General features: G+C 47.0%; 1 protein-coding gene across 2 annotated transcripts in view; it reads right to left on the bottom strand.

The window, feature by feature from the left end:
- Positions 1-14,276, bottom strand: part of ADGRA3 (adhesion G protein-coupled receptor A3) — a 177,765-nt gene that overhangs the window by 126,205 nt on the left and 37,284 nt on the right. For both annotated transcript variants that reach the window (XM_075346927.1, XM_075346926.1), the window contains exons 3-6: positions 7,783-7,854; positions 7,470-7,541; positions 1,056-1,127; positions 39-199 (exon numbers count right to left, since the gene is read on the bottom strand). In XM_075346927.1, the coding sequence (XP_075203042.1) occupies positions 39-199; positions 1,056-1,127; positions 7,470-7,541; positions 7,783-7,854 (377 nt within the window). The remainder of the gene's footprint in view (positions 1-38; positions 200-1,055; positions 1,128-7,469; positions 7,542-7,782; positions 7,855-14,276) is intronic.

Consider the following 14,276-nt stretch of genomic DNA (forward strand, 5'->3'; position numbering starts at 1 on the left):
CACAGATCCCTGTATGCTATAATCACTACTCCACCTACCACAGGTCAGCTGTTCGGGTTTCACCGCCGGGATGGGCTGCCCTTGCAGAGACTTGGGGTAGGAGCATTTTGTCTCCCGGACAGTTATATTCCTTGCTTTTATCCATCGCAGCATCCACAGCAGATTACAGTCACACAGAAGATAGTCCGTCTGAAACTCACTAGAAAGAAACAGAAACACGTTTTTGTGGACACGACCTTAAAATTATTTCACATGCAATATTTGTGGCTGGGGAATAGCATTAAAGGGGTGCGGGAATGTTGTTTTACCTCCTGCTCTGTGGCCTCCCTTCCAACACTCTTGCACCCCTCTAATCTATCCTAAACTCTGCGGCCTGATTAATCCATATCTCCCCTCGCTACTCCCGACCCCCCTCTCTGCCAATCCCTTCACTGGCTTCCCATCACCTGACACCAGATCAAAACACTAACCATGACATACAAAGCCATCCACAACCTGTCTCCTCCTTACATTTGTGACCTACTCTCCTGGGACCTACCTGCACGCAACCTCAGATCCTCACAAGATCTCCTTCTCTACTCCTCTCTTATCTCCTGTTCCCACAATCACATACAAGATTTCTCCCGTGCCTCCCCCATACTCTGGAATGCTCTACCCCAGCATATCAGACTCTCCACTACCGTGGAAAGCTTCAAGAGGAACCTCAAGACCCATCTCTTCCAACAAGCCTACAACCTACAATAGCCCTCAGTCCAGTAGACCACTGCTCAACCAGCTCTGTCCTCACCTATTGTACCATCACCCATTCCCTGTAGACTGTGAGCCCTCGCGGGCAGGGTCCTCTCTCCTCCTATACCAGTCTGTTTTGTACTGTTAATGATTGTTGTACGTATACCCTCTTTCACTTGTAAAGCGCCATGGAATAAATGGCGCTATAATAATAATAATAATAATAATAATAATAATAATAATAATCTGCAGAATACAGGCTACTGTACCATATACATCCTTTTGGCAAATACTTATTGGTGTGTAAGTGGAGGCAGGATACTCACAGTGACTTTAAGGCAAACAGGTTAGCAAAGGTTCCTTGTGGCAGTGAGGAAAACAAATTCCCAGAGAGATTTCTAGAAAGAAAGATATAAACTTTCACTACACACAATGTACACACGTGGTCAGATTACAGATTACTGATTTACTACAGCGCAGGCGTCACAGCAGCCGTAGAGGAGTGCGGATTACGGGCATGTGTGTGTGAATCATACCGCTAATGGAGGGAGCGAAAATAATAACTCGCCCTAATGAAGGTAACAAAGCAATTAATTACCAGGAGCTGGCAACGCAGAAGCCTGTAATTACACGGAGCTAGAAGAGACCTGTGCATATGAGGCTTCACCCGATGCAGAGGACCCAGCACTAGATGAATGGAGGGTATAGGACTGCAGTAGCCACCGGAAGGACCTGCCCCCGGGCGAGCAGACGACCGCACGACCTGCCCCCGGGCGAGCAGACGACCGCACGACCTGCCCCCGGGCGAGCAGACGCCCGCACGACCTGCCCCCGGGCGAGCAGACGACCGCACGACCTGCCCCCGGGCGAGCAGACGACCGCACGACCTGCCCCCGGGCGAGCAGACGACCGCACGACCTGCCCCCGGGCGAGCAGACGACCGCACGACCTGCCCCCGGGCGAGCAGACCACCGCACGACCTGCCCCCGGGCGAGCAGACCACCGCACGACCTGCCCCCGGGCGAGCAGACCACCGCACGACCTGCCCCCGGGCGAGCAGACGACCGCACGACCTGCCCCCGGGCGAGCAGACGACCGCACGACCTGCCCCCGGGCGAGCAGACGACCGCACGACCTGCCCCCGGGCGAGCAGACGACCGCACGACCTGCCCCCGGGCGAGCAGACCACCGCACGACCTGCCCCCGGGCGAGCAGACCACCGCACGACCTGCCCCCGGGCGAGCAGACCACCGCACGACCTGCCCCCGGGCGAGCAGACCACCGCACGACCTGCCCCCGGGCGAGCAGACCACCGCACGACCTGCCCCCGGGCGAGCAGACCACCGCACGACCTGCCCCCGGGCGAGCAGACCACCGCACGACCTGCCCCCGGGCGAGCAGACCACCGCACGACCTGCCCCCGGGCGAGCAGACCACCGCACGACCTGCCCCCGGGCGAGCAGACCACCGCACGACCTGCCCCCGGGCGAGCAGACCACCGCACGACCTGCCCCCGGGCGAGCAGACCACCGCACGACCTGCCCCCGGGCGAGCAGACCACCGCACGACCTGCCCCCGGGCGAGCAGACCGCCGCACGACCTGCCCCCGGGCGAGCAGACCGCCGCACGACCTGCCCCCGGGCGAGCAGACCGCCGCACGACCTGCCCCCGGGCGAGCAGACCGCCGCACGACCTGCCCCCGGGCGAGCAGACCGCCGCACGACCTGCCCCCGGGCGAGCAGACCGCCGCAGGACCTGCCCCCGGGCGAGCAGACCGCCGCAGGACCTGCCCCCGGGCGAGCAGACTGCCGCAGGACCTGCCCCTGGGCGAGCAGACTGCCGCAGGACCTGCCCCTGGGCGAGCAGACTGCCGCAGGACCTGCCCCTGGGCGAGCAGACTGCCGCAGGACCTGCTTCCGGGCGAGCAGACTGCCGCAGGACCTGCCCCTGGGCGAGCAGACTGCCGCAGGACCTGCTTCCGGGCGAGCAGACTGCCGCAGGACCTGCCCCTGGGCGAGCAGACTGCCGCAGGACCTGCTTCCGGGCGAGCAGACGACCACAGGACCTGCTTCCGGGCGAGCAGACGACCGCACGACCTGCCCCTGGCAATCATGTTTTCATCATTTAATCCTTGGATTTTAGGGCCAGTGGGCGGTCCTAGTAGTGACTGACAGCTTTCTGTGTATAAGTGTGCATACAGATATGGTTGTCACTCACTGATAGGACCCCCTACTGGTCCCAAAATCCCAGGATTAAATTATGAAAACACGTCTTATATTGAATCTTTGCCAATAAAACTATAGATCAATCTACTCAGCTCCTCCTGCTGTATAACATGGGGCTGAGCCTGCCGACACAGGCACTTACAGCCCCGCTGCAAGGAAGAAATTAACTTCATTTCTCCCAGCAGCGTTTGGCTTTCAGTCATGGGTTGAGTCACCACTCTGTGTATAGCTGTGGCTGTAACTGCACCCTCTGCACTGACTGACAGCCGCTCAGCATTAGAGCTGGCTGTCAGTCAGTGGTGAAGGTGGAGCCGGTTCAATCATCGGTCTGTGTATACTGAGCAGCAGCTGTAACTACACCCCCCGCCCCCCACACTGACTGACAGCTGCTCAGCATTAGTGGTTACCAAACCTGCGCCAGGGTCACTACTAAAACTGGAAGATGAACCCTGCCAGAAAAAAAAAAAAAAAAAAAATGTTGTTTCTCCCAGTTTGCTACTTCAGTGGTTTTAGCTCTTAGTCCGATGTTTCTACGGTTCCTGGTACAATATCAGCATTTTCTACGTTTATAAAATTTTATTAATCAAATACATCAGGTTTATGGAAAGACTCAATCGTTACAGTAATGACCATTATTTTGAGCTTTTGGCCCAAATGGGAGGAAACTTGAGAACCCAGAGGAAACCCACACAAACACGGTGAGAACATACAAACTCCTTGCAGATGTCGTCCTTGGTGGGATTTGAACCCAGGACCCCAGCACTGCAAAGAAACAGCGCTAACCACTGAGCCACCGTGCCGCAAAATCAGTACAGTTCTCACCATTCTGTGTCACAGAAGTATTAGCCTTATATTCATATAATAGGGGGTCCGGTATCTGCCATGCTGGAGGTCGCTTACTGCACGTGATCATTTCTGAAAGGCACAATAAACGCAATAGAAAACATTTCTACACTATGTGGAGTGAGCGGAGCATCGGCTAGGACTGCTGTCTATAGGGGCTCCTGAAGATGCTTTTCAAGGATGATGGAGGGTATTCTTGGAAATCACACAATTGGCTTTTCTTGCGTGATTTGGTGAGGCCTCGCTCTCTCGGCTGCATTCATTGAACAATACGGTTAGGATTATGCCATGTAAATAACTTTTCATGCAAGGAAAAAGCATCTGTAGCTGTCCGGTCTGCACATGGCACAAGTGCAAGCAAAACAGGCAGCATTAACGTTTCATTAATACACGAGACATTTTCCCCAGTTTAGGCTGCTTTCACACTACGTTTTTTTAACATGCGTCCTGAACGTTTTTTTTTTAACACAAAAACGGATCCAGTGCAAATGCGTTTTCATTTCAATACATTTGCAATGGACTCGCGTCAACATGCGTTCACATGCGTTATAGTGAGGATCCAGCAACTTGCAGTTTTTTAAACTTTTTTCACGCTACTTGTAGTGTTTTTGAGCTGCGTCCAAATACTGCAAATTGCTGGATCCTGACTATACTGCATGCAAAAGTATGTGAACGCTGGCATGCTGATAGACAGGATCCTGCTGGCTCTACCGAGCATGCCCAGAAACCAGCCTCAGGTGATCAGTGTCTCTCTCCCCCTCCCTCTTTTCCCCTCCCTCTCTCTCTCTCCCCCGCCTGAGAGCGGAGGACGCTCGTAACAAAGGTAAACATCAGGTAACTTGCTTGGATACCCGATGTTTACCTTGGTTACGTGTGCAGGGAGCCCGGCTCCTAGCAGCTGCAGACGCTCGTAACCGAGGTAAATATCGGGTATCCAAGCAAGTCACCCAATGTTTACCTTGGTTATGAGCCTCCACAGCTGTCAGGTGCCGGCTCCCAGTCTGTCACGTTCAGTTCCCCTCACTCCCGATCACATGACTCCAATGCCCGCCCATAAACTTCAAGTGACAGGATCCTGCAAAATAACACTTGCGTTTGCATGCGTTTTTCTTTGTAAAAACAGGATCCACTTTTACAGCAAAAAAACGTTCATGACGCATGTTAAAAAAAACGTAGTGTGAAAGCAGCCTCACTTGTTCATGAATATTATATGTTTCATACTTCAAGATGTTACAGATTATCCACAGTGTCCTTCCTGTGCTGACTCGGACATTACTGTGGGGCGCTATCAACAACGTCTATCATGGTGGCTCAGTGGTAAGCGCTGTCCCTCTGTAGCACTGGGTACAAATCCCACCAAGGACAATATCTGCAAGGAGATTGTATGTTCTCCCCGTGTTTGTGTGGGTTTCTTCCTGGTTTTCTGGTTTGCTCTCACACTCGAAAGACATACCGATAGGGAATTTATATTGTGAGTCCCAATGGGGACAGTGATGATGTTTGTATAGAGTTGAGTGACTACCTAACTATTCATACTCGCAATACTCATAACGAGTACTGCCTAATATTCGTGTATTTGTTCCGAATAGCGTGTGCAACGCGAGTCAATGGGGAAAACTCGCAAAGTAACGAGTAACCTTAATGCCGCAATATTCTCTACTCGCACAAATATTGCGGAATTCGGGTTACTTGTTACTTTGTGGGTTTTTCCCCATTTTCTTGCATTGTACACACTATTCAGAATGAATATGCGAGTATTAGACAGTATTGTCATGAGTATAGTGAGTACGAATATTTAGGTACTCGCTCAACTCTATGTGTTTACAGTGCTGTGCAATTAATGGTGCTATATAAAAAGAAAAAGAAAAATAGTTAAAAGGGGGGGAATGTAGGAGGTGTCAGCAGCAGAAAGCACGATACCAGTCACTAATACAATGGGCAAAACACCCTATTTCTGATCGGTGATCTAGCAATGGTCTGTATTTTCTCCTAACTAGCAAATGTATTTTTTTTTTAAGTGTTTTCATTATATGTCAATCAATGATGGGACCAAGGCAAAATAAGTATATTTGGCCGGCTGCCTGGAAAACATCATTGTTTAGGAATGATTCATAACCACACTGGAAAACTGAAGATTTTTGCTGTTCCCTATAGTACCATTATTGGACCATTTCTGTCCACTTGCCTTTTGACATGAATGCAGAGCTTTGCCTCACTTACAGTGATTGGGATTGCCACGGATTGGACATTTGTGGCATTTTCTTATAACATGCCTCCAACTAACCAGTTCCATTGTCATCCGGGCCTCTCTTCTGACTCCTCCAACTTGCATTGGGGCCGGTGGCATCACAGTTGTTCAAACGGCGGTCTGAAGAAATTCCAATCCAAATCTCTATTTATTGCCCCAATCTAAACTAATTTCTAATATGGTTGCATTAAAAAATTCCTACCCTTCCCAGCCTACACTAACTACTATAGATTTTTGCCTACTTTCTGTCTAATGACGTTTGGTTTGAGAATAGCAGTGCATGATGGGATACTCAAACGAAGCGTCATCAGGGTGCAAAGGCTGCGGTCACAGACACAGCCTCATCCTTGAAACAATGCATCATCAGGGATGCTCATTTTAGGGACTTTTCTGTCCCTCCCTGCTTGCTGAGCGACTTGCACAATGACAATGTCCGCTCCCTTGCTTACTCAGCAGAGACAGCAACAGAAAACAAGTGACATTACTTGGTGGGGATGGGGGGGTCACAGTGGCTCAGTGGTTAGCACTGCAGTCTTGCAGTGCTGGGGTCCTGGGTTCAAATCCCACCAAGGACACCATCTGCAAGGAGTTTGTATGTTCTCCCCGTGTTTGCGTGGGTGTCCTCCTGGTTCTCCGGTTCCCTCCCACACTACAAAAAGGAACAGATGGGGCTCACAATCTAAAGTCCCTAATGGGGACAGTGTTCCTGATGTATGTAATGCGCAGCAGAATATGTTAGCGCTATATAAAAATAAAGCTTTGATTTTTGATTTGGGCAGTGCTGGTCTCTGCACGCCACCAGGTACTCTGACACCAAACATATTGTAAGTCTGTCCTAATCATCTCAGCAGGTCTCAGTAGCTGGGACATCATGGGCCCTGCTCAGCTCCTGATGCGCAAGTGAACAGAGTCGGAATACTCTTTCTTTTTTAAAATGCATCTAAGCAATAACAGACAGGTAGTTGCTACCTACCTGCCTGTGGTGTTCGGCGCCGTTCTTCGCCAGCACAGAACAGTCACAATCCGCTCTTGCCGGTGATTCAGCCGATTTTGCCGCCGCCACAACAGAGCGGAGGCTTCCTTTCCATTCTGCTCTGTAGACGGGGCGAGACAGCAGACGTCCTGCTGAATAACAGCCGGCTCCCCCAGTTAGGCAGCGGGGATCCGGCTGTCCTGCCTCATCTACAGAACAGTGCGGAATAGAAGCCATTGTATCTCCGCCAGGAGCGGTCTGTGACTGCAATATGCCAGCGAAGAACTACCAGCCCGTTAGCGCTTAGGCACAGTCCCGGATATACCCTTTAATATTGACTCATGTCCAGTTATAACATCTAAATACTTGTATTTCACTAGGATTTTTTTTTTTTTTTTTTTTTTTTTTATTATTCTTTTATTTCTTCATGTATTACGTGTCATATACTTACAGTCTCACCAGGGCGGGGAGCCCCTTAAAGATGTCCGAGTTAAGGCATCCAATCCTATTATTGGCTAGATCTCTAAAAGAAAAGACAAGGTAGTCGTTATTACTCTTATGTCATCTATAAATACTTTATAATATAATGTGGAAATTTTATGTGTGTTTTGCTATGTGGAGATTCCCTCTTTAAGGCTCATGGACACTCCTATGGCACCTTCTTTTTAGAGACCAAAGTTATCCTTTGAGGTGTTGTACTGACTTGAGTTTAGCACTCATTAATTAAACTTGTTGCATTTCCTTATATTTTAAAGGTAACTTACAGCCGTTTAAGAGATGAAAGTCCCCAGAAGGCACCGGGATCTATTGTGCTGATCAAGTTATTCCGAAGATCTCTGAAAATAGATGGCTGAAAGTTAGGCAACATTTGAAAACATGCTTCATTAAAAATGTCCTACCATTTACTGTTGTAGAGCCTGTGCAGCTCCTTTATATAACAGGCTGTGCTGCTGCTTCTAATAGAGAACTAAGCAGAAACCACATTCACAAGCCTTGTCTTGGGATGTCAGCGAATAATCAGGATGCTGGCATTCAAGTATCGGCCTGGTCCAGATGCACAAAGTACAGAGTGAACGCTGGAGCAGGGTATGAAAATCTTTTTGCTCATCTCTAATGTGATTAAAGAGGATCAACCACCAGGATATTCATATATAAACTAATGTCAGTGCTATACTGGCGCTATCATGCTGATTCTATACAGACCTTTAGTTTTGAGATTGGATGTATAGTTTCTGAATACAGGCAAGTAAAGTTTGTGAAATGCACTGATACTTGATTGATAGGTGCTGCAGAATATCTAATAGGTGGGTCAGCCAGGGGCAGAGAAAGCACGGCCAGGGGCAGAGAAAGGACGGCCAGGGGCAGAGAAAGGACGGCCAGGGGCAGAGAAAGGAAGGCCAGGGGCGGAGGAAAGACAGGCAGCAGACAGTGGTGGGAATAACTAGAAAAACGTGACCCATCTATTAGCTATTCTGCAGCACTTATCAAATAATCAGCTCATTTCACAAACTTTACTTGCCTATATTTCACAAAGTATACATCCGATCTCACAAATAAAAGGTATGTATAGAATCAGCATGATAGCACCAGTATAGCACTGGCTTTTGTTTATATAGGATAATCCTGGTGGTTGGTCTCTTTAAATTCTTTCAATCCAGCACCCTATAAACCTGATAATCTGGGAATGCTTTTCAATGAAGAAATAAAATACCACTGAACCGCATAAAAATGTTAACGAAGATAAGAGATTCTAATGTGGATTTCTTTAGATTTTAGACTCGCTTGTAACAGGGTTGGTGCCTCAGGATTGGAGGATTGCTGATGTGGTACCGATATTTAAGAAAGGTAAGCGGGTAGATCCAGGCAACTACCGTCCAGTAAGCCTGACATCAGTAGTATGCAAAGTTTTTGAGGGCATTTTAAGGGATGACATACAAAAATATATTGCAGAAAATAATATGATAACTGACAAACAGCATGGATTCATGAAAGATAAGTCGTGGCTAACCAACCTGTTGGGGTTCTATGAGGGGGTAAGTGCAAACCTGGATATTGGTAATGCAGCTGATGTGATTTATTTGGACTTTGCAAAGGAATTTGATACTGTACCACATAATAGCCTTATACTAAAGCTCCAGAAGCAAGGACTAGGGGAAACTATATGCAACTGGGTAAGGAATTGGCTAAAAGATAGGAAACAAAGAGTAGTCATAAATGGTACATTCTCTAAATGGGCTATAGTCAGCAGTGGGGTGCCGCAGGGATCTGTGCTAGGACCAATTCTTTTTAATCTCTTTATTAATGACCTTGTGGATGGGATTGATAGTAAAGTGTCAGTCTTTGCTGATGACACCAAACTATGTAGGATATTAAAAACTGACCTTGATAGTATAATATTACAAAAAGATCTGGATAAGATGTCAGAATGGGCAGAAACTTGGCAAATGAGATTTAATGTTGATAAATGTAAAGTAATGCACCTAGGACGGAGTAATCCTATAACTGCGTATACATTAAATGGAAGTAAACTAGGGACTACAGAACAGGAGAAGGACTTGGGTATTCTCATTACAAATAAGCTGAGCAGCAGCACTCAATGTCAAGCAGCAGCTGCAAAAGCAAACAAGATTTTAGGGTGTATAAAAAGAGAGATTAGATCCCGTGATCCCAACGTATTGTTACCCCTCTATAAATCACTTCTAAGGCCACATCTGGAATACGGGATCCAGTTTTGGGCTCCACATTTTATAAAGGACATTCAGAAGTTAGAGTCAGTTCAAAGGCGGCAACTAGATTATTACAAGGAATGGAAGCCTCCCATATGATGACAGGTGGAAAAAGTTAGATATGTTTAGCTTAGAAAAAAGACGTCTCAGAGGAGATCTAATTTATATGTATAAATACATGTGTGGTCAATATAAAGGACTGGCTCATGACTTATGTCTTTCAAAGACAATACTAAGGACCAGGGGGCACTCACTGGGAGTGGAAGAAAAGCGATTCTGACAGCTAAATAGGAAGGGTTCTTTACAGTTAGAGCAGTCAGACTGTGGAATGCCCTACCACAAGAGGTAGTAATGGCAGATACTATAACAGCTTTTAAAAAAGGGTTGGATGATTTCCTCAGTACACACAACATAGTTGGTTATAAATGACTAAGTGACCAAATGTAGAACTGGTGGAGGAAGGTTGAACTAGATGGACCTAGGTCTTTTTTCAACCTTAGTAACTATGTAAGATTAATAGCCAAAGTTACAAGATTTTGTCTTCCCTAAATGATGTATTTCGGCTGCTCTGTGGCTGTGTGCAGTGATACTGCTCATCCAGGGCACCAGTAGATGTAACCAGTATGGAGGATTTACTCTGTAAAACACTGTAATCATAGTTGTAACTCAGACTGATAGCGTGTCCATTATTGTGACTGTATTCAGCAGTAAATCATTAGGGGATGTGTGCCCGCCGATCCTTACAGCTAAATATATCCAGTGCACTGCTGGAATGCCAGTTATATATATCCCCCGCATTACTGGGACACATGACGGGGGAGACAACAGCAGCCGCCCTCATTGTCCCACAGGCCATGTAATCCGACTCCAGCGGAGAAACAAATGAAGACTGACAACTTCCACAGGAAGAAAAGAAATAAACAGGATGAAGTCTCCATTACCTTTGTGACACCCAGTAACTAAACAAGGGCCAATATTCAGGTCAGTGCTTCACCAGGGGACAGGGAATCACAATGTACAGAAACAGGAATGAGAAACTGAAAATACCAGTGGGTGAGGAGCGGACTTCAAAGTAAGGCTATGTGCGCACGCTGCATTTTTTTCCGCAAAAAGCGCACAAAAAAAATGCACCCACGGCAAAAACGCATTGGTAAAAACACATGCGTTTTTGCAGCGCTTCGGTGCGTTTTTGGCTGAGGTTTGCTGCATTTTTCCAATGCATTGCATAGGTGGAAAACGCAGAAAAACGCAGAAAAGAATTGACATGACCATTTTTTTTTTCCAGCTCAAAAACGCAGCTAAAAAAAAAAAAAAAAAAAAAAAAAAAAAAAGTTGTGTGCGGACCGCAAAAATGAAAACTCATAGACTTTGTTGGGGAAGCAAAGTCATACAGTTTTGAGCCTAAAAACGCACCCAAAAAACATGCAAAAACGCTGCCACATAGCCTAAGGCTGCTTTCACACATCCATTTTTCGCCGTGCGGCACAATCTGGCAAAAACTGGAAAGAACGGCTCCGGCGTTTATTGCTGCCGGATCTGTTGTTTCCCCGATAGACTTGTATTAGCGCCGGATTGTGCCGCATGGCCTTGTGTTGCATCTGGCTTTTGCCGGATTCGGCGTAAATAGCAAAAAAGCAATAGCAAAAAAAACTTATGGCGCCGGATCCGGGACCGTGCTGCGTGAGTTTCAATGAAAGCCTATGGGTGCCGGATCCGTCATCATGCGGCAATCCAACGACGGAACGCATGGGAAAAAAACTGATACAACGGATCCATTTTTCCGCCAGATTTGCTGCATCAGTTTTTTTGCCGGATTGGCATGGCAAAAACCGGATGTGTAAAAGCAGCTTAAGAGGAAGAAATAGAGTTCACCAAAATCTGGGTAAGGCTATGTGCGCACACTGCAGATTAGGTGCGGAAATAATTTTGTGCACCTAAAAACACACACCAAAAAACACCCTTCTTTGGTGCATTTTTGTGCCATGCTCTTTTTGTAAAATCAATGGCTGGAAGGTCTCCAAAACGCAGGAAAAAAAAAAAAAAAACCAAAAAAAAAAACCAAAAAAAAAAAACCACACCAACAATTGACATGCTACTTCTTTTTTTCTGCACCCAAAACTGCAGAGGAAAAAAGAAGCATGTGCACAGCACTCCAGAATTCCCATAGACTTTGCTGAGATAAGGATAGACATGGAGGTTTCAACAACAAATGGCACCGAAAACGTTGCGTGTGCACAAGGCCTAATATGGCAGATCTTCAGGTGCGTTTACACAGCACGATTATCACACTCTTCTCACTAAACAGGCTGCCAATCACCTGACAAATTACCAAAATGATCTTTTGGGTTGCAATAATAAAAAAAAAAAAAAAATCTTTATTCTCGGCAGCACATTGTGCTTTGCTGCCAAGAACAATGTCAGGGGAAGCGCACTGAGCGACCCTTTACTGAGCAGTGGGCATCTGAAGCCGGGTCGGTGAAAGGGCCCTTACCAATTGTAAGACATGGGAAACAAGAATACTGGGTCCATGCCCACCTCTGATGTTCTTTGCACAGAGCTCTTTGGTATGTTATAGCCCCGGTTGAGTAGTGTTGATACTTAGGTGGGGGTCTTGATCCTGAGAGCCCCTTCCCCCAATTACCCAAACACATGAGCATTAGTGTTCAGTATATCCTTGAACACCACCCCAGATGTCCACAACATACATACATACATACATTTTTGGAGGATATTTATTCCTCTTTTTGTTGCTATTTTTATATCTAGTGTAGGGACCTACAAGCACGAGGTTTCCGTGATGAGGGTTGTAGGCTTCCGTTTTATGGCCATAATACCAACTAAAACCTCATTTTTTGTACAGGATGCAGCCAGGCCCCTTTTTTGTTGGGCCTTGCATTTTAGAGTTTCTGTCCCTGCATGATACACAGGTGGAGTACGGCTTGGCAGCCGCCTGATCTAATAGTATGGGCGTCACCTAATAGGCTGCGGGCTTGTGACTGTATCTGCTAGTGTGAACAGCGCTCTATGCAAGCCATCAGTGTGCATTTTTATCATCCAGCAAGCGCCCCCTCCATTCCATGGAGGTGTGTGTGTGTGATTTGCTCCTCCTGCACCTGTGATGCCTCCACTTAGTGGGGGTTTAGCTGTATTCTGGTAGAGTATTAGTTTTTGGCCTGGGCGATGTACACACTGCAGCCCATCTTTGCTGTAAGTAACACAACATACAGAGCAGCACGGCTCCATACACTGGCTGGTGACCACTGCCAGGCACGGTAGACCGGCTCCCGTTCTCTTCTGTAGGGACTGAGCTGATGTACACTGTACAGAGCTGCGCTGTTTTACTCCGTGCACAGTTAACATCCAGGCCCTAATAATCTGACATTGGTGAGAAGCCTTCAACATAAATGTAGAGGTGAACACCTTCAATCACTAAATTAAAATGTCTAGATCCCTTTGAAAGGTTTTTGCTCCTCCATCTGAGAGCAGTATAATGTAGAGAGAGATTCTGATTCCAGCGATGTGTCACTTACTGAGCTGTGTGCTGTCATTCTGATAAAATCAATGTTTTCTATGATGCAGATCCAGCAGTCATACAGAGCTCATGAATATGCTGGACTACCTGCAGCATGCCAAGTAGTCCTGTAATGATAATCTCCTGCTGATTAATCAGTGATTTTATCAAAAATACACATCACTGGAATCAGGGTCTCTGTATGTACATTATTCTGCTTTCACATTAGGTGGCAAAAACCTGGGGACAGATTCCCTTTAAGATAGTCCCATTAAAGTGAATGGTGCTTTATTTTTGAAGAATCCCAATAATGTGTAAGACATGTGATATCCTAGTGACAAGCTGAAGATCTGTTTTCTGGCGGTGAATGAAGACAACCCTGTCTACATGGCCAATGGGGTCCATCAATTTTATGGGCTTATCGTCATTTCTGTAAAGTGATGGTGTTTCGCTTGGTGTCTTCACTTGATGATCAGTAAGGTGTGGATAACTCACAAATTTTAAGAGCGAATCTGTGACAGCGCAAGGTTGTCGCCCTCACATTGGAGGCCTACCACGGGTCACACAGGGAGCCAGGAACGCCAAACCTAGAGGACGCAGCAATAAACCAGTTCCCATTGTCAGCATTTGCATCACAAGATAGGAACTGCCCTCCAATAACCAAACTTTTGCATAAAGTGTGTATTTACGGCACACAAGGCTGGTTTTTTACAGTATTGAAATGCATTGTTGACTGGGAAGGGGGCTTGTAGATCTATATCAGTTTACTGGGGAGGGGAGAAAACAATGTCATGCTCTCGGGTCCCAATATATGATAGGCATTGTGAATGGCATTGGGGGCTGCTCCTCTATAATCAGCCCTATGGGCGATCCATGTGCAATGCTCGGGTTAGGCTACTTTCACACATCAGGTTTTTTCCATCAGGCACAATCCGGAAAAAAAACAGGTAAAACTGATCCGGTACCGCATCCGTTTTATCCCCATAGATTTGCATTGTTACCGGATTGTGCCTGATGGCTT

Source organism: Anomaloglossus baeobatrachus, chromosome 1 (genome assembly GCF_048569485.1).
Source record: "Anomaloglossus baeobatrachus isolate aAnoBae1 chromosome 1, aAnoBae1.hap1, whole genome shotgun sequence".
NCBI classification, from domain to species: Eukaryota; Metazoa; Chordata; class Amphibia; order Anura; family Aromobatidae; genus Anomaloglossus; species Anomaloglossus baeobatrachus.